The sequence below is a fragment of the Stegodyphus dumicola genome, chromosome 1 (assembly GCF_044657685.1).
Source record: "Stegodyphus dumicola isolate Sdum_Otavi_A_Nest chromosome 1, ASM4465768v1".
Taxonomy (NCBI): domain Eukaryota; kingdom Metazoa; phylum Arthropoda; class Arachnida; order Araneae; family Eresidae; genus Stegodyphus; species Stegodyphus dumicola.
Genome location: NC_140768.1, coordinates 176312481 through 176333134, shown reverse-complemented (window position 1 = coordinate 176333134; position 20654 = coordinate 176312481). Strand labels below are relative to the sequence as shown.

Genomic DNA, 20654 nt, shown 5'->3' with positions numbered 1-20654 from the left:
ACAAATTTAATTCTTTATATGATCCTGATAGGGCATAAAGCCTAAAATATTCATTATGCTAATACAAATAGTGGCTATAGCCGCTCCTGTGTATACATTGTTAATAATTAGTGCTGTGTTTTACCTAATATGGTTTTTGTAATCTCTATTTGTTTAGTAATTGCTCGCAGCAATTTGGGAAAACTTAGGAAACATTTTAGTTTGTTCAAAAATAGATATTAAAAAGTTGTTGAAATTAACAAATTTATTTTCATCTTGACAAATTTTGCACTTAAAGGTGTTGAATGTTTTGCATTTATTTTATTAAAACATAATGTATGCTATTTTAATTTCTCCTCCCTCCCTCTCTCTCTCTCTCTGGGACCATATAAAAAGATAAATTTGTGTTTTTAAACCATTCTACCTGCGGTACTAAGTGCTCCTATAAAATGGTCTGCTTTACATAAACTTCATAATTAGAGGGTATTTAAGTAATTAATCCAGTAGCCACTTTTCTAAACTGATATTAGTTTCTTTCTAGTATCAGTCTGTATCAAATGACTACATTAAATTGCAAAAACAAAGATCCTGATGATTTTATATTTTCCTTTGAAATTATAATTATTTGGCTACTTTAAATATTGCTGAAAATTAGCTAATGTTTTAACATGGTGTTTTTATATGTTCCTTAAAGCATTAGCGGGGCAGTTGAATGTATGTCTTAACTAAATACCATTTTATAATATATCAGCAGAGTTGCCAACTCTCCCAATTTAGGCGGGAGACTCCCGATTTTCAACTCCTTACCCGCCAACCCGATTTACAATATATTTCTTGCGACTTTTTCTTATTCTTAAAATTTCTCGTGATTTTTATGGAACTTGGCTTAATACTTCGTTACATGAACAAAAAAAAGTGATTTTGGACGTCTGAAAGCAATTGAATTTGCTCTAGTTTATATCTAAAACAAAACCTTGCAAATCAGATGAAAATTTCTGCTTTGTGAGTGAGAGCATACGTAGCCAGAAACGTCGTTCTCCAGTTCTCCAATGGGCATCGAGCTCCACTGTGTGTCATCTGGCATATATATCAGCAGAGTTGCCAACTCTCCCGATTTAGGCGGGAGACTCCCGATTTTCGACCGCTCTCCCGCCAACCCGATTTACAATATATTTCTCCCGACTTTTTCTTATTCTTAATATTTCTCACAATTTTTATGGAACTTGGCTTAATACTTCGTTATATGAACAAAAAAAAAAAGTGATTTTGGACGTCTGAAAGCAGCTGAATTTTCTCTAGATTATATCTAAAATGAAACCTTGCGAATCAGATGAGAATTTCTGCTTTGTGATTGACAGCATACGTATCCAGAAACGTCGTTCTCCAGTTGTTCAATGGGCATCGAGCTCCACTGCATGTCATCTGGCATATATTAGCCAATGAGCACAAAGCAAGCTCAAGGCCGTTGGCCGTTCTTTGGATGTTCTTTCGCTATTTCGTTCATCTTGTCCTGAGTTGTGTGAGTACACGTGCCTTTAGGAAATAGTTTTAGAAATTATCGTCTTTTGATATGTCTGCGAGAAAGGTGAAATACTCGTGCACGTTTCAAAAATCGTATACAGTTGACTTTCCTTCCATTATTTCTTCAAGGAAATGTAATAAATTTGCGAGGTGTACCATCTGTTGTTGCGATTTTTCGATTTCGCTTGGTGGAAGGGCAGATGTTCTCAAACATGTGCGTACACAAAAACACAAGGACAGCATGAGTTGTTTTGAAAAAACGAAAAATTAAATTTTTCTTCGGAAACAAAAGACCAAAAAGTGATTAATGCAGAATGTCTGTTCTCTGCCTTTTTACTGGAGCACAACCTGCCACTGAATGCATCGGATCACGCTGCAGCTTTATTTAGAAAAATGTTTCCCGATAGTGAAATCGCTAAGAAATACTCAAGTGCAAGGACCAAAACAGGTGCAATTGTTAAAGAAATGGGTTTGAAAAATAAATCTTCAGTTATTGATTGCATTAAAACAGCTCTGTTCTGCCTCTCTACGGATGGAAGCAATAATACCAATTCAAAACTGTATCCAATTGTTGTTTCTTTTTTTAATCCAGAGTCTTCAGAAATTGAGTGAAGTTTACTTTCTGTCCCCACTTTAGAAGGACATTCTACAGGCTTTAATATAATATAGCACAGCCAATTATTAAAACTTTAAAAGAAAATGCAGTCTCTCTGGATTAATTGCTTAGCGCTTGATGCTGATAATGCACCAAACTGGTGTTGCAGGCATCTTAAGAAAGGCAAATTCAGATTTGCAGATTATGAGGTGCACCTGTCACCTCTTAAATTTAGCAGCTGAAAAAGGGGCAGATTCTTTACCATTAAATGTGGATGAACACATTGTTGATATTTATTATTATCTTGAAAGGAGTTCTAAAAGAAAGGAAAAATTGAAACAGTTCCAACAGCTGCATAATACTGAAATGAGAAAAATTTTAATTTTTTGTAATTTCTGCATCATTCAGCAATTCAACTGGCAGTTCTCAAAATAATACTGCAAAATATAAGCGTAAAGCTGATACAAATTTCTCTCAAAATAATAAAAAAAAAAAATAATAATAATAATAATTGCGCAACACACGAAACATTTTCCGATTGCTGTAAGTTTATCTTGTGAAGAATGAATATTTATGTTTTTTTCTTCGTACCTGAACAAAGCTTTTTGCTTTTTTTTTTTTACAATTCATTTTGCCATCATTCGATGTTCTGAACACAATTATACAAAGCAGAATTCCATTAATTCATGTTTTGCAATCAATGATTTATGATCTGTTTAAAGACATTTTATCAAAGTTTGTAAAACCAGTCTGTGTTTTGTCTTGTAATTCTATATATGATGTGATTTATGGTGAAACAGAAAATCAGAAGGAAGATGAAGATTTGGTAATAGGAGCTGCAACTACAAAAGTAGTGGAAGAACTTTCAGAAGAAGACAAAAATAAGTTTTATCTTCATGTTAGAAGTTACTTCTGTCGAGTATGTGATTACACACTACATAAATTTCCAGTCAACGATGAAGTGATTTTGCATACTAAAGTTGCTGATGTTTCTGCTCTAGCAAATGCATCTTTTTTGATATAAGGTACTTTTTGAACAGATTTCCTGTGTTACTTCGTTTAGTCATGAAAGATGATGATATTGATGTTGCTATTGATATACTGCAGTCGCAATTTTGCAGTTTACAATTAGAAAACTTGGATGAAGTTATAAAATCAGCTAGGATTGACACCCAGTGGAGGATAATTGGAAAATTGAAAGGTGTTGATGGAATTTTAAAATATAGTGAACTCTCTAAAATTATGTTGGCCATCTTGACAGTTCCACATAGTAATGCAGTGTGAGAGGATTTTCAGTGTTGTTGCGAAAAGGAGGACTAAATTTAGATCTAATATTAGTGATGACACATTAGAAAAACTTTTATTAGCGAAAGCAGGCCTACGTGGCAATTGCTATGAACAAAATTATGAAGTTTCTTTCTTAACGAGAGCAAAATCTGCCACTGTCCATAACATTTGTATGAAAACTGATTAAAGTGCCTTTTTTTTTTTTTTTTTTTTTTTTTTTTTTTAACGATGAAAGTAATAAAAATGTTTTTTATGTCTAAGGTATTTTTGTTTTGCTTTCATTTAAGACTTAGTAAAAGTAATTATTAAAGTTAATTCATTATTAAAAACTATATTTTTATCATTTAAAAAGTCTTTTTAACATTGTGAAAAATCTCCTGATTTTTGAGTGTCATAGGTTGGCAAGTATGTATCAGCCAATGAGCACAAAGCAAGCTCAAGGCTGTTATTTGTATGTTCTTTAATTATTTCGTTCATCTTATCCTGAGTTGTCTGAGTACACATGCCTTCTAGAAATAGTTTTAGAAATTATCATCCTTTGTTATGTCTGCGAGAAAGGTGAAATACTCGTGTGCGTTTAAAAAATCGTACACAGTTGATTTTCCTTCCATTATTTCCTCAAGCAAATGTAATAAGTTTACGATGTGTACCGTCTGTCATTGCGATTTTTCGATTTTGCATGGTGGAAGGGCGAATGTTCTCAAACATGTATATACACAAGGACAACATGAGTTGTTTCGAAAAAAATCAAAAATTAAATTTTTCTTCGTAAACAAAAGACCAAAAAGTTATTAATGCAGAGAATGTCTGTTTTCTGCCTTTTTACTGGAGCACAACCTGCCACTGAATGCATCAGATCACGCTGCAGCTTTATTTAGAAAAACATTTTCCGATAGTGAAATCGCTAAGAAATACTCAAGTGCAAGAGCCAAAACAGGTGCAATTATTAAAGAAATGGTTTTGAAAAATAAGTCTTCAGTTATTGATTGCATTAAAACAGCTCCGTTCTGCCTCTTTACGGATGGAAGCAATAATACCGATTCAAAAGTGTATCCAATTGTTGTTTCTTTTTTTAATCCAGAGTCTTCAGAAATTGAGTGAAGTTTACTTTCTGTCCCCACTTTAGAAGGACATTCTACAGGCTTTAATATAATATAGCACAGCCAATTATTAAAACTTTAAAAGAAAATGCAGTCTCTCTGGATTAATTGCTTAGCGCTTGATGCTGATAATGCACCAAACTGGTGTTGCAGGCATCTTAAGAAAGGCAAATTCAGATTTGCAGATTATGAGGTGCACCTGTCAGCTCTTTTTTTTTTTTTAGCAGCTGAAAAAGGGGCAGCTTCTTTACCAATAAATGTGGATGAACACATTGTTGATATTTATTATTATCTTGTAAGGAGTTCTAAAAGGAAGGGAAAATTGAAACAGTTCCAATAGCTGCATAATACTGAAATGAAAACATTTTGAAACATGTGTTTACGCTGGCTGTCTTTAAAGAAATGCTTATCTAGAATCCTCAATCAATGAAACCGACTTCTTGCATTTTTTAAAGAAGAAGTAAATGCTTCGAGAGTTAAGATAAAAGGCTCCATTGAAAGTTATAAAATACCTAAAGTAAAAAGAGATGTAGTTACTATTTCCATTGTTAAAAATAAAGTAATTTCTGCACCATTCAGCAATTCAACTGGCAGCTCTCAAAATAATACTGCAAAATATAAGAGTAAAGCTGAAACAAATTTCTCTCAAAATAAAAAAAAAAAAAAAAAAAAAAAAAAAAAATTGCTCAACACAAGAAACATTTTCCGATTACTGTGAGTTTATCTTGTGAAGAACGAATATTTATGTTTTTCCTTCAGACCTTAACAAAGCTTTTTGCTATTTTTTACAATTCATTTTGCCATCATTCAATGTTCTTAATTTCTACAATTCTACAAAACAGAATTCCATTAATTCATGTTTTGCAATCAATGATTTATGATCTGTTTAAAGACATTTTTCCAATGTTTGTAAAACCAGTCTGTGTTTTGTCTTGTAATTCTATATGTGATGTGATTTACGGTGAAATAGAAAATCAGAAGAAAAATGAAGATTTGGTAATAGGAGCTGCAACTACAAAAGTAGTGGAAGAACTTTCAGAAGACAAAAATGCATTTTATCTTCATGTTAGAAGTTACTTTTGTCGAGTATGTGATTACATACTACATAAATTTCCAGTCAACGATGAAGGGATTTTGCATGCTAAAGTTGCTGATGTTTCTGCTCTAGAAAATGCATCTTTTTCTGATATAAGGTACTTTTTGAACAGATTTCCTGTGTTACTTCGTTTAGTCATGAAAGATGATGATATTAATGTTGCCGTTGATAATATTGCAGTCACAATTTTGCAAAACTTGGATGAAGTTATAAAATCAGCTAAGATTGACACCTAGGAGTTTAATTGGAAAACTGAAAGGTGCTGATGGAATTTTAAAATATAGTGAACTGTCTAGAATTATGTTGGCCATCTTGACAGTTCCCCATAGTAATGCAGAGTGCGAGAGGATTTTCAGTGTTGTTGCAAAAACAAGGACTAAATTTAGATCTAATATTAGTGATGACACGTAGAAAAACTTTTATTAGCGAAAGCAGGCCTACATGGCAATTGCTATGAACAAAATTATGAAGTTTCTTTCTTAACGAAAGCAAAATCTGCCACTGTTCATAACATTTGTACTGAAACTAATTAAAGTGTTTATTATTATTATTATTATTATTTTATTTTTATTTTTATTATTATTATTTTATTTTTTCCCCCTTAAACGATGCAAGTAATAAAAATGTTTTTTCTGTGTAAGGTATTTTTATTTTGCTTGCATTTAAGAATTAGTAACTATTTAGTTAGTAACTATAAGTTAATTCATTATTAAAAACTATATTTTTATCATTTAAAAAGTCTTTTTAACATTGTGAAAAATCTCCTGATTTTTGAGTGTCATAGATTGGCAAGTATGTATCAGCAACTAGTACAGTCAAAAGTGGTTAATTCGGACACCCATAATCTGGAATGATCTATAATCCGGACCTCAAAGCTAAAAACTTTCTGCGAATGCGCCACGTTGACGCATGCGCATAGGCGTTTAAGACTTTTATGACTGTGCATTTGCATGTGCACAAGCGCAGAATACGTTTTCGCTGCGCGTTTAATGTATAACGGACGGTATAAGCTAAAATTATCTAATTATCTATTTCAGTTAATGTTGATGATTGCGTTGTTCCTTAAGGTATCTATCCGCCTACGTTAAAAAAAACGATTTCGGCGAAAAAATTCGATTTTTTTTTTATTGCCCAATTTGAAAGGTCAATTTTGTAGGATTCCGAAAATGGTTCATTTTTACGTTTGTGATAATTAGAAGAGAAGGTATAGCCAATTAACTGCACTGGAAGTGAAAGCAGAAAGACCGGAAGTGCCATTTAGAAGGCTCCACTTAAAGGTAAACAATGTTGTTATCCGTGTTTTTTTTTAACTGTTTGTGTGTAAAATTGTGCTAAAACATATCATTTTAATTCTGGGTACTTTTTTTTTGTTTCTGGCAATAATTATTTGCCTTAATTCTTTGAACTGGGACTGGCAACATTGCGGTTTTTTTAACTGGGGTTGGCAACATTGCGATTAGGTATAAAGACTATGTTGCTGGGTGCATATATAGCCGTTTTAAGTTTTAATTCAGGGTATCTTGGATTACTTCCTGTGTTTGAACATTTAGGCACATCAATTGAACAAGAAATGATTAAAAATTACTTTGGAATTGATAACGAAAGAATAAAGAACTCGAAAATTCATTCGTCGCTCATTTCGAAAATAGCCAGAAAAAAATTAAAATCAAATAGGAAATCAAAATTACTTAAGTATAAAGATATGGAGGGTGTGATGTACAAATGTGGAGAATTTTAAGTGTGTAAATACAACAGAACAGTTTTTCTGTTAATGTGAAATCTTTAAATGCGTTTTCTGAAAAACTAATTTTTCTAGTGTTTTTACATACAAGAAATGTAATTACTCAAAATGTTCCAAAGATATCTCTATTAAATTTCACTAAAATATTTTCTATATTATTTATTAGGTTTTAAGCTACAATCTAAGTGATATTTATTAATTTGATTGTTTTATAAGTATTTCTATATAAAACGATAAGAAATATTTTACAAAAAACTGTGTTTTTTCATGTAATTACACATATTTTAGTAAATTTTAGAAATATCATATACATTTTAGTTCATAACACAGATAAGTGTTGTAGTAGTATACAGTATACAAAAAATTTAAATATATGCTGTGAGAAAAAAACATATGGTATTTAACGTAAGTGTTAAATTCTCCTAAAAATTTGCATAAAATTGCATATATTTCAAAAATTTATTAAAATATTCCTAAAAATTTATCTATTTTCATGATTTGATATCATATTTTGACTAAATAAATATATATTTCATCAGAATTCTATGTTTTTAAAAAAAAGTGCTCTGAACGTAGGCAGATACCTTAATCTTCGAATTAGATCCGGCTTATTATTTTTTGCAGACTGTAAGAGCAATTTTATAAAAGTAAGCTTGAACTTTCGATTATGTCAAATAGAATTTCCGATGCTGGAGCTCCCAAGGATCTACAAAAACGAAAGTATGTTTCGATGTCCATCAAACAAAAAGTGAAATTGCTCCAAGAAATGGATAAAGGCATATCCTTTGTTTATCTAACCGTTCCGAAATCTGTTTATCAATTTCACGCTGCTCTGCGCGGGGGGGGGGGACGTCGCGGCACACAATGAACTGGAAGTTGATCTATAATTAAGACACTATAACACGCCGAATAAATACTAATTCAGAAGTCAAACAACAAAAATCAGCGTTATATTTACAAAATTTTCACAGGACTAGTTTCGATGGTTTTACCGAACCAACATCTTCAACTTTTTGTTGTTTGACTTCTGAATTGGAAGTTGATCTGTCAACACTATCGTTATCTTCAGGGCAGATGTTTTTATTTTATTTGGCTTATAATTCCTTATTAAATGTAGTACTTCATCTCGATGTACTTCGTCTTTGATATGATTTAAATCAAATTCTTCGTCATTATAAATATCACGACTACAAATCAAAAATGTTTCTGGTTGCAATTTTCTAATTTCAGCTATGCATAATGTATGTTTTACGCATGCGCGCATTGAAAGAAATCTTTAATAAAGTAAACAAATAAATATTAAGCTTTTTTTTTTTTTTTTTTTTTTGTAAATTTTGATACCCTTTAGATCATAATTGCTCATTATTTTATAAATTATGGTTTCATATTTTTAATTTTATAATTTCTGCATGCCATCTTACCAGATTTAAACTGATGATCTATAATCCGGAATCACCGAAGTCCCGACGAGTCCGGATTAAAGACTTTTGACTGTATTTGAAACAGTGTGTGTATATTTGTCAACATTTGCCTTTATTTGTTGAGGCTGCATTTTGAGTTCTTTACATTATTACCTTCCTAATAAAACTGAGACATTCCTGATTTTTCTTTTCACTTTCCAATTTTATGGTTTTTAATCTATTTTTATTTAGATGACCTCTTTCAGATCTAGTTTTTAATTGCTAATCATTAAGTGTTGGAGTGAAAGAAAATGCTGTGAAAAAAATTTGATCACAAGTTCTTAAAAAAAAACTGAATTAACCAAAATTTCTTGGTAGAAATGCCAAGATTTTTACGATTGAAGCTTTTTCTTAATAACAAGAGAAATTATTTTAGTAATAGTATAAAATACAAAGTCGGTAATTTTTGTCATATTTATAGTGCGTTTTGTGATTATCCACTGCAGACTGCACACTTATACATTATTTTAACTATTCAATATCATTATTATTCATCATTCACACCTATTCAATGTTCATTTGTTTCAGTTGCACACCCATTCAGTCAAATTAATTTTATTTTCTTTTAGGTTGTTTAAAACCTTACTGTGTGGTTGAAATGGATGAACCACCTCAAAAATATGAAACCCGAGATGTTGAAGAAAAAAGTAACCCTTTCTGGGATGAGTCATTCATATTGTAAGTTTATATTTTTTCCCATTTAAATATCTGAATTAGTAAAATATTCTTTTGGCATATATTTTGTACTGTTATTTATCTTTATAGCACTGTGAAAGATGTTTCTGCTGAGCTGCTTTTTGAAGTATATGATAAAGGCAAATCTTCCAATGGTAAAAAACTAAAAATTTATTTCTAATTTAAAATTTTTTTTTTTAATTTTTAAGTTTAATTTTTAAATATTTGTTGTGGTTATGAAATTATGTATTTAATTATTCATACTGAATTTAATTATTTATCTCTGAATTTATATGCTAATATACTGATTTTCTTCTGAAAATTTTCTGTTTTATAGGTTTTTGAAACGCATCCATTTTTATTATTTTGTTGTGTTTACTGAACTTTTTTTTATTTATTTTATATTTAGTGACAGACTACACAATGATAAAAAAATGTAAATAACATTGCTCAAAGTATCATTCATACTTAATATAAAAAGTATTAAAAATAGAATTAAGCCACCACATATTATATAAATATATACTCCATATATTTAGACATTTTCATACAGAAGTTAGATTATGTAAAATAATTATTAAGCACCATTGCAAATAATAAAGTAGATGTAATAAGCCTTTATGTTAATGCCTCTGTTGTAACTTAAGTATTTAAATAATGGAAAAGGCTTTTATAAAGTAAATTACTGAATATTGTAAATAAAACAATTTTAATAAAACATTATTTCAAGTTACATATTTGCATTTTGCACTGCAGTAGTATTTGTGTATTTGTGCTATTAACAGCAACCAAATAACAATAACTTGACTATAAACATCTGTTTCACTACTAAAGCTATATTTTTCATGCTCTTTTAACCATGTGATATGGTTAAATATTCTTAGCTGAGGTTCTATTTTGTGTTTTGTATTTATTATTCAGTAGGTGTGTGAGATTTACAAAGTGCCAAAATAGAGCTATCCACTTTTCTCAGAATTGCAAAATGTTGTAAACATTCAAGAATGTTCATATTCCTAGATAGCAAAATAATGATAAAGCAGAGAAAATGTATTAAGCTTGTGCAACGTTGAAAAGTGGGACAGACAAAGATGAAAGTAAGAAATTGGTATCATCACTTTTACAATTGTTGTACAATTTATATATTTTTGATGCAATGAGTTAATCAGATTTTGCAAAGAATAGCTGAATATGGTAGGGCAGGGGTCGGCAACCTTTTGAGTCGGAAGAGTCAAAAATTACAATTTACAAAATTTCAAAGTTTTCAAAGAGCCACAAAATTTTTTCCTTGCCAACAATAAATAGTGCTCACATAAATAAAGTTTTTTGATTAAAAAAATTAAACTATCTATTCATAAAATAATATCTATTTATTCATAAAAAATATCTATTTATTTATATATAAATAGTGTTTTTCACAACAAATTAGATAATATATATATGGCATTATTAGATAATTACTTATTATTTAAGTAAAAAATTAAAACAATTAAACATTACTTGCAACACTAACTTGTACTTCAATAACAAACAACTGAGCAAACAAATTCAATGGGAGCAATGGCTTTGCATGGTTATTAAACTTTGCTAAACAATGTAACTTGCACGTAAATCTAAAAAATTAATAATAACATACATCTGAGCAAACAAATTCAATGGGAGCATTGGCTTTGCATGGTTTTAGAAAGTTTGGATAAATTTGGTTCATAACTTGTTGTTTTTAGTTTCAAACACGACTCTAAATTTTTATTTGTGAGTTGACTTCTTACTTTACTTTAATTATACTCATGCAAGAGAATGCTTGCTCCTACGAATATGTCGATCCAAAGATAGTCAGTACTCCAAATGCCAACTTCTTCACCTCACTGTAGCAATCTGGAAGACTATTCCATGCATCGAATATAAGTGCCTCAACTTGCGGCATTTCTTTTAAAGCTGTCCACTTTTGTTGCGTTATGTACATATATTTCTGGACCTCCAACTCTTCCAACTTGCTTTTCAACTCTGTAAATTTTCTACTCCACAAAGCTTTACTTTTTAAATCGATCAATTGCATTTCTAGAGATCCAATATCAATTCCAAATGGCTCAATGTGGATTTCGTTACTATTTGTGGTGAGAGGATTTACTATGAATGCTAGAGTGGTTTTGTTGGTTTTGAATTGCTCAAATCTGTCAGCAAATTCATCTTTAATTTTTTTTATAACTGTGCTGAAGTAATTTGTGTCAACATTTGCACTGGTTTTATAGCGATATTGCTTTAGCAATTAAAAATGAAGTAATTTACCGCTCTGAATATCTTCTGCAAAAATAATTAATTTTTCTTCAAAACAAACCAATTCTTCTACCAAAACATAGGCTGGGTTTCTCTTTCCTTGCAGTTTTAGATTCAGCTCATTTAATTTCGCTGTGATAACCATAAAGTAAAATTTTTGCAACCATTTGTCATTCTCTAATTCAGGGTGATTAATGCCTTTTTCATTTAGGAATGTATTTATTTCATTCAAACACAAAACAAAACGTTTCAACACCTTACCTTTGAAAGCCATCGCACTTTATTGTGAAGAAGGAGGTCAAAATACTGAGTCTCCATTTCGTTTAAGAATTCTTTAAACTCACGATGGTAGAGTGCTTTTGACAAGATGCTGTTAACAATCTTGATTACCAAATTTATGACCTGAACTATTTCGGCCGGAAATGTTTGGGCACAAAGCGCTTTTTGTTGTATTATGCAGTGAAACATAAAAATTTCATGTTTTATTTTGCTCTGAAGAATCATTGTTGCCCTTTTATTTTTTACTGTCATACTTCTGGCTCCATCAGTTGCTATTGAAACGATTGTATTTAAATCGATCTTATTGTTTTCAAGACATTTTTGCATGGCATTCATTATACCTTCCCCTCTAGTTTGTCCCGAGAAGGGTAGCAATCCTAGAAGTTCTTCTTTTGCACCTTGGGAAGACATATATCTGACAAAAAGGGCAACTTGTGTCATGTCTTTTATGTCGCAAGACTCATCTATAGCAAGTAACAAGGCAGAAGAAAGTTGAATATCTTCCACCTGCAAACTACATTTGAAGACATTTTAGCTATTCTATGTTGTACTGTTTTAGCGGATAGTGGCAAATCTTTGATTTTTTTTTCAAGATTTCTGGTTTGTTTTTGAAATCACGAAACAGTTCTTCAGATGCACGTATGAAGCTATCTTTGACATACTCACAATCTGTGAATGGTTTGCCTGTTTTTGCAATTTCTAGTGATACTGCGAAGCTTGGTAAATTAACATTACTTGTAGATTGCATCCAGTTACTTAACATTGAACTTGATTGCTGTTTTTGTTTTTGGAGCTCATCGACAGCTTTTTTTCGTTCTTCGGCAGCTGGATATTTTCTAGCAAACCGAGTATTTTTTTTAGTAAAGTGTCTCTCTAAATTTGATTTCTTATTGTGTGCGAGTTTTTTGTGGAAAATGAGACAAGTCAGAATGCTATCTGAGTTGCATATGAAAGCGAACGATTCTGTCCAATCCCGATTGAATTCCCGATGCTCTTCCTCAGTTTTTCTCTCTTTTTTTTTTTTTTTTTTTCTTTCTTTTTTTGTAGATGCCATGCTTGCGGTGAAGCTGTAATAAAGATAAATCGCTTCTAACTCTTTTACTTGAAACAACAAACTGTACGTCACAGCCAAAGCACTGGTGAAGAAGGCAAATTTTCTTGCATCGAAAGCGAATTAAAACCTATATAGAAAAATCCGACGGACTGATGACAGTGACGACGCATGTCACAGGGTAGGTGTGTGGTGAAGGCTAACTACACTAGCGAGAGCAGTTTGGGTGAGAGCCAAGATGGGTCAGTTTAACTGAAGGGGTGTGGGTGAAAAGCTTGGGTATTTTTGCTTTTCAGAGGTCGAAGGGGTGTGGGTGAAAAGCACGGATATTTTTTCCTCTCGGATGTCGGGGGTTGTTTAGGGCTTTTTCTTACAATACTGCATTCACCCCTACATCACTGATAGATATGCCCACTTCCGTCCCAAACCGGATGTTTACATAAATCTGAAATACGTGGTACAAATGGCTGAGAGATAGAATCGGTGCCTAATAATCGTTAATTGATTCAGATTGATTTTTAATTTTTTTTGATAAAATAAATAATATTTGCGTATAAAAGTAAAGAGCCGCAGGTTGCTGACCCCTGTGGTAGGATAAAACATGTTGTAGATTGGAATGATTATCTTTTAGAAATTCACCTTACTAGAATTAAGAAAACTGAAGTCTGTGATACCCATATTATTGATAAAGTTAACTTAGTATTATAGAGTCATTAGGTTACTTTGAAGCGGGAGATGTGAAAAATGAGCAATGCCATCGCCGGGACTCAAACCTGAACCTCTCAAATATGCACCAAGTGTGCTACCATTACACCATGAAGGCATGCAAAAAGGAGGAGGAGGAATACCGTATAGTATCAACAAAAGTTTCCGGTAATAGTTATTGTGCCAGCATCTTGCGCCTCACCAGTGGTTGAGTGCTTAACATTGCTGAATACTAGTAGTTCGAGTTAGGTAAATAGACCATCTGCATGTGTAATGTGAATACAAGGCAGTTTCCCTCAGAAAGTCCTCCACAAAACCATCCCTTCCCTTAGCGTGCTTTGCCATATTCAAATAATCTAACCTAAACTAACCCTGCAATTTATGAATGAATAACTGAGAAGATTATGCTTCAAAGATAAGAAACAGTTTTCCTCAAAAATAAGAAACAATTTAGTGCTTTTTTGGTATAGAAATTATTGTATGTAACTAAAATTCTTATTTTTGATAAATGGTCAATTAAAAATTTTGTCTTTCATTTTCCTTTCACATATTTCATATGAATAAGTTGACATTTAAACTTAGTGCATCTGATGTCAGTTACTCGAGTTCTATTTGATCTGCTTTCAATGTAGACTGTAGATTGTTGTATCCAATTTATTATGAATATTAATATTGTTACAAAATGTACAGGCACAAGATGGCTTCCCCGTGAAGCAAATTTAGGTTTGCCATAAAATTGCAAGGGAAGGCAGGGTTGCCACATTTGGCAAGAAATCATCCATTTGGCAATGTTTAGCGACAAAACTGGCGATATACCATGCACGGTTGGAGAACCTTCTGGAACGAATTCTTACCGATTTAGCCCAGAATGTTCTCAAACAAAAGTCAAAAGCTATATAATCCCTGCTGGCCCATAGTCAGTCAGTGTGTGTGTGTCATCTAGAGGGCGAGTCAGAGTGCCACATCTGCAGTGCGAGTTACTTAGTATCAAGTGTGTTTGCCTGGTCTAGTGAGCTGATAGTCAGTCATTGAGCAAGTGTCTTGAAGTATAGCGCCAAGTTGTTCATCGAATGCATCGAGAGAGTCTTTTAGTGCGTCGCGAATTAGTGCATCATCGAGCTTTGTCTTAGAATGTGCTGAGTTGAGAGCTATACTCTTGTGTATCGTCGAGTGCATTGCATGGAGAGTCTCGAGAGTACGTGGAGTTCCGAGAACAACCAAGCAGAGTTGGGAGCTGAACTCAGGTGCTTGGCAGTGAAGCTGTCTCCACCGTTATTGCCAAACAGTGTGTCGCTGAACGTGTCAGCGTGTTTATAACAGTTCAACGACTGTAAACGTGATTTTGGAGCTATCTGATTAATATTGGTAAATAAAGTGTGTTTCGATACTTTATCAAGTGTCGTCGTGATTCGCTCCAAATCTACGAACCCTGTACGAACGTGAACGAAGATAATAATGTAACAACTGGTGTCAGAAGCGGGATAGAAAAATGCGACAATATTATAAATATTAAGTTCTGCATATATTAAAAAAAGTAGAAGAAATATGAAAAATTCTAATGTCATTAAAATGGGTAAAATGTAGTACAGAGATATTAAGAAATAAGTCATAATAAATAGACAAGATTCAAAATGGTTACTATCTTTGAAAATTTTCTTTTTGTTGTTTCTTTCATTAAAAAAATGTGCTGTTCTTGTTAACCTTTCTGTGCTTAAATGTATAAACCAGTAGTCATTACTATTTTCGTTCAGAGTTCTGTTCATTCTTAAAAATAAGATTCATGATTTTGCATTATATTTAATGTAAAACAATTTAATTTAAGTCCTATATGAAAGCAGATAGTTTTTCAGGCATTTGCCTATTGAGTTATTTACCTGTGATGCTTTGATGTTAAAAAAAAAAAGTGTTGTTCAGAATAATTGACCTTGCTACAGTATTATGTCTTGTAAGGAGCACCTCTATTTAAGGACAATTATGTTGGTCTTGATCCCTTTGAATAAGGACCTTAATGTGTTTACCTCTTATTAAGGAGACACTGAAAAAAGGTTTCTAAAATAAGGTAGACTTAAATAAATAAAAATAGAAATACCCTTTATTAGTAATCTTTTGAGATTTCAAAGGCAGATTTGTGCTCAGTGTAAAGTATTTTTGTGACAAGAGAGCAATAAAATGAAATTTTAATCCTGTGCTTTTGAAAGTGGCTGTTTGACACATAGATGTAAAAATATGTAATTTTAATATGTATTATATAAACATAAATCAAAAACAGCACGTGAAGCAGAATAATTTATCGCGGGCGCAACATGGAACCTGTTCTAAAGGATAGAAAAGGAATAAAAATATTATGGATTAACTAATTTAAATGAACATTCCAAGACAAAATTTAGAAAAACTGAAGCATGTGAAATTCAGAGGTGTTCAGTTGGTTTTGTTCTGTAAGAGAAAATAAGTATTCTTGCAAGAAAAGGCAAATGAAATTTTGGAAAAAGTCTTGGACTACAAAACTTCAAAGCATCATATGATTGGCTAGACAAATTTAAGCAAAGACATAACAGTACTTTTAAAACTAGTTTTAGTGAAGAAAAATAGGTAGGTACACAACATATGGGCTTGATTAAAAAAAGCTAAATGAAATTTGTGAAACATATGAGGCTAAAAACATTTACAATGTAGAAGAAACTTGATTATTTTATTAAATTTTGGCTTATCAAACTATGCTTCAAAGGAAAAAAGTGCTTTAGTGGTAAAAACTTCCAAAGAATGTCTCTCTGTGCTTATGTTTGATTGCCCTTGAAATCAATAGCTTTATTCAAAATTTAATGTAATATATGGTTGCATTTTGGTCTAATTATAAATATTATATTTGCTTGTTTCTCTTCTGATTCAATATAATAATAGATATTTTTGAAATAATTTTCTACCCTATATCTATATCACATATGTACACTGTGCAAAAAAAAAAAAAAAAAAAAAAAAAAAAAAAAAAAAGAGGGGTGGACAGTTCTATATCTTCCACTCTACTGGGCCAGTTTATGAAATTCAACTTGCATTTTTCATGTCTCGAAAGCATGACTTGGGATATTTATTAGTGTTATGCATAGCATTGTTCTAATGTAGGTGTTTTGACACAAAATCAGACTTCTTTCTGAAACTGCATGCCAATTTATTTCTATATTTTGATTCTACGACTTAAATTATGCAATCTGCCAAGTTTGCCTAATTTGAGTCATAGAATCAAAATATGGCTCAACTTTTGCAAAATCACGCAAATAGTTTTTAAAAAATCAGCTCTCAAAGTTTTAGCTCCTCATTGTTAATTGAATTTGATATATATTTATTAGTATCTCTTTATTTATTAAACTTATTTGATTCTTCCTTTCATATTTTGAAATTTAGGTTTATTCCAAATAAAATTCTTCCATTTTTATGATTTATTTTTAAAATTTGTATTTTTTAAATAATTTTTTAAAAGTTTTGAATTATAACCTATAAAATTTTGCCATCATAATGTATTTCTAAGCATACCTGCAAAAAATTAGAGTTTTTTATTCAAAATTTCCTAAGATATACATGAATTTATATTTTGTACTGATAAAAGTCCGTCAAGATAAATTTCTCCATAAATTTCTCACCAAAAATTACAAATTGTGATATCCAGGCATAATTTGAGTTGTAGAATCGAAATATGAAAAAAAAAATTGGTATGTTATTTCAGAAAAAGTCCGATTTTGTGTCAAAAGACCTATGTTAGAAAAATGCTATATATGAATCTAATATATATCCTAAGTCGCACTTTCAAGACATGGAAAATGCAATTTGAATTTCGTTAATTGGCCCGGTAGAAAGGAAGATATAGAACTGTCCTTCCCCCTCTTTTTTTTTTTTTTTTTTTATTTGCGCAGTGTACATAACATTTAAATACAATATGCAAAATTGACACTCATTGACTCAGCTTTACTCACAGTAGCTAAAGAAAATTGTAATTTTTCAAAATTTCAAAAGGGGGGCTAAGGAGGAAGGTTCCTTTTTTATATGAAGATATTTAACTATAATTAAAAACTTCAAGATTCATTACAAAAAACTCTTATTATGGCAGAGCCCACCAGTGACCGAGCAGTAACGTCGTTGAATACTGGTAGTTCGGTCCGAGGTTCTAATCTCGCGAACGGGCTGACTGCATAGGTGTTTTCGTGGTTTTTTCCCTGTGTAACGTGTATACGAGCCAGTTTCCCTTAAAAAGTTCTCCACTTAAGCATCCCTCGCTTAAGGCAGATAGCCCTCGAGTGCGTTGCCGTAATCTAATAAATCAAACCTTATTATGTCGTGTTCTTTGTCAAGCTGCTTGTAGAAACAGCAGTCAGCTTTTAAAATGTGTCAGTGTATTGAAATACATCCAGTGGATAACAAAGTTTTGTTCAACACTGTTTTAAGAAAGCAGACTTTGAAATTACAGTTTTAAATGCTCTTTGAAAATACTATTGTTGAAGCTTATCAAGTGCTGAAGAATATTTAAAAATTGATTAAAACTTGCATATTGAAGACACCAAAGATGACATAATGTTTTTTTTCATCTGTAATTGATTTTAAAATTTGTCAGTGTATTGAAATCCATTCAGTGGATAACAAAGTTTTGTTCAACATTGTTTTAAGAAAGCAGTCTTTGAAATTCCAGTTTTGAGTGCCCTTTGAAAATACTATTGTTGTGCTCAATTCATCAATTATCATGTGCTGAAGAATATTTAAAAATTGATGGAAACTTGCGTATTGAAGACACCAAAGATGACATAAAATCTTCTTTTTTCAACTATAATTGATGATGCAAGGTGTAACAAAAATATCGTGGAAAGCAATAAGGAAAACAAAAAGAGCCAGACAAAAAGTATGACAAAAAACTATATAGATACCTCAAAATATACCTCCCAGTTAAAAAAAAAAAAGTCAGGATAACTGTAGGTGACAATGAAGGACTTAGATAATCAGTAACTTTATATTCACATTGGAAAAATTTCTTGCAGTGTACAGACTTTTAAAACAAACCTATGCTACAGATTATTTTCAATTAATTTCTGCAAATGCAAAACTCTTTTCAGACATTTTTGCAATAATTAAACTTTTTTAATTAAGAATTTGCATTTTTCTTCATCTTTAAATAAATACATATGATTATGTTACTTATTTATATATCACTTATATAAAGTTTGATACAACTTGAATTTCTAATTAAATTACATTTTTATTAAATTACATTTATTTTAGCAATGCTCTGAAGAAGGCACATCTCTATTTAAGGGACAAAATGTCTGGTCTGGTAGGTGTAAACCTTTTTGGGAGGCGCTATTAGATTAAGCTGGAAAAAGTAGTAAATTTGGGGGTAAACAGGAATTTGTTATTAAAAATTTAGATCTAATTTAATAAAAAGAAATTCACTTTACATATATTTTCATGCTAAGAAATTTAAAGCAAAAAAAAAATTATAAAGCTAATCTCAATCTCTCGCCCCCCCCTCTCTCTCTTTTTTTTATTTTTTTATTTGTGATTAACTGTATTTTATTTTCTTGTATCTTTTTTATTGCAGAGAATTTCCTTGGTCTGGGTATAGTGAGTGTTGAAGAACTCATAAAAAATCCTAGCCAAAGACAAATTATTCCATTGCAATCAAGACCTATGGAAAAAGATGATGTCACAGGTTCTCTAACTACTGAAGTAAGGTTTTAATTTTTATTGGAAAGACTATATATGATAGAAAATTTCTTTTAAAGGAAATGCATTGTTGATAATTATTTCTAAAAGGTAACCATAACTGGCAAATGTAAAATTATAAAATAGTGTTTATGATACAGAAAAAATAATTTTTGGTAAATAAAATCAAAGAATATGACAATCTAGGAAATTAAATAGCTCTAAACTCATTGTTAGAATATGGAAAAATTGACATATTTTAATTTATTGGTGGATATGTAACATTTAAAATGCAGATTAAACACTCAGCTTGTTTTTCTTTACAAAGATGTTTGAAATTGTAAATAGCAATAATTATTGAGATGGATGCCTGTATTTAGCATTTATACATTTGTAATCATCTGTGAAAAAAGTCAAATGCTCCTTGAAGATTGCCTCTTCATATCTGTAGAAGCTTTTTTTGCACCATTCTTTGGCAACATGCTGTATGGGATCATTATATGCCAGATTGAAGTTAGGAGTAGCCTTTGATCTTGTAACACATAGTTCATTCTGAATATCATTGATCTCCTATCACACAGTTAATTCTGGCTGTATAATAATTGTTTTGCTTTATCATTGCTGCAGTATTAATGGTATAGTTCAGATACAGTGTTAATGGTATACATAAAATGCCAGCATATCTGTTAATCAACTATAATTTGTTTATGATGATAATGTGCTTTTCATAAAAAACATTGATATCTGTTATGATAAGTGATCTGTCTTTGCGAAGTCCACATGAAAAATTCAAAAGCTTTCTTTTTTTCTTGCTTTCTGTAACTTTTTATCCAAAGCATCTTTGCTTTGTTCTTCTCCTTATTCTGTTAAAAACCCATTCTGTCTACTCTTATTTGATTTGATGATGGTGCGAATTATTCTTCCTCTTTCCACTGGTGTACATGAGTATTGTTCTAGCATGTTTCTGATTTCCTGGCCTGGCGTTTCTATCCACTAGCAGTTGTTAAACTCTTAATGTGAAGTTTAACTGATTCCTGAATCTAAAAAAAAAGTATTCGATAGTAATGTTTGGATGTGTTACATGCATAATAACATAGAATTGCACTCCCTGAACGTAATAATGGTTACTGGAGATTGATTTTGCTGTTATTTTGGTTCAGGTTTGAATCCAAGATACAGGCATGGATGTATGTGTAATCACTTAAAATCTGCACA

General features: G+C 31.4%; 1 protein-coding gene across 6 annotated transcripts in view; it reads left to right on the top strand.

Annotated features, from left to right (window-relative positions):
• Positions 1-20654, top strand: part of LOC118201149 (uncharacterized) — a 98129-nt gene that overhangs the window by 24167 nt on the left and 53308 nt on the right. For all 6 annotated transcript variants that reach the window (XM_085823148.1, XM_085823153.1, XM_085823160.1 and 3 more), the window contains exons 7-9: positions 9349-9457; positions 9545-9609; positions 19336-19463. In XM_085823148.1, the coding sequence (XP_085679274.1) occupies positions 9349-9457; positions 9545-9609; positions 19336-19463 (302 nt within the window). The remainder of the gene's footprint in view (positions 1-9348; positions 9458-9544; positions 9610-19335; positions 19464-20654) is intronic.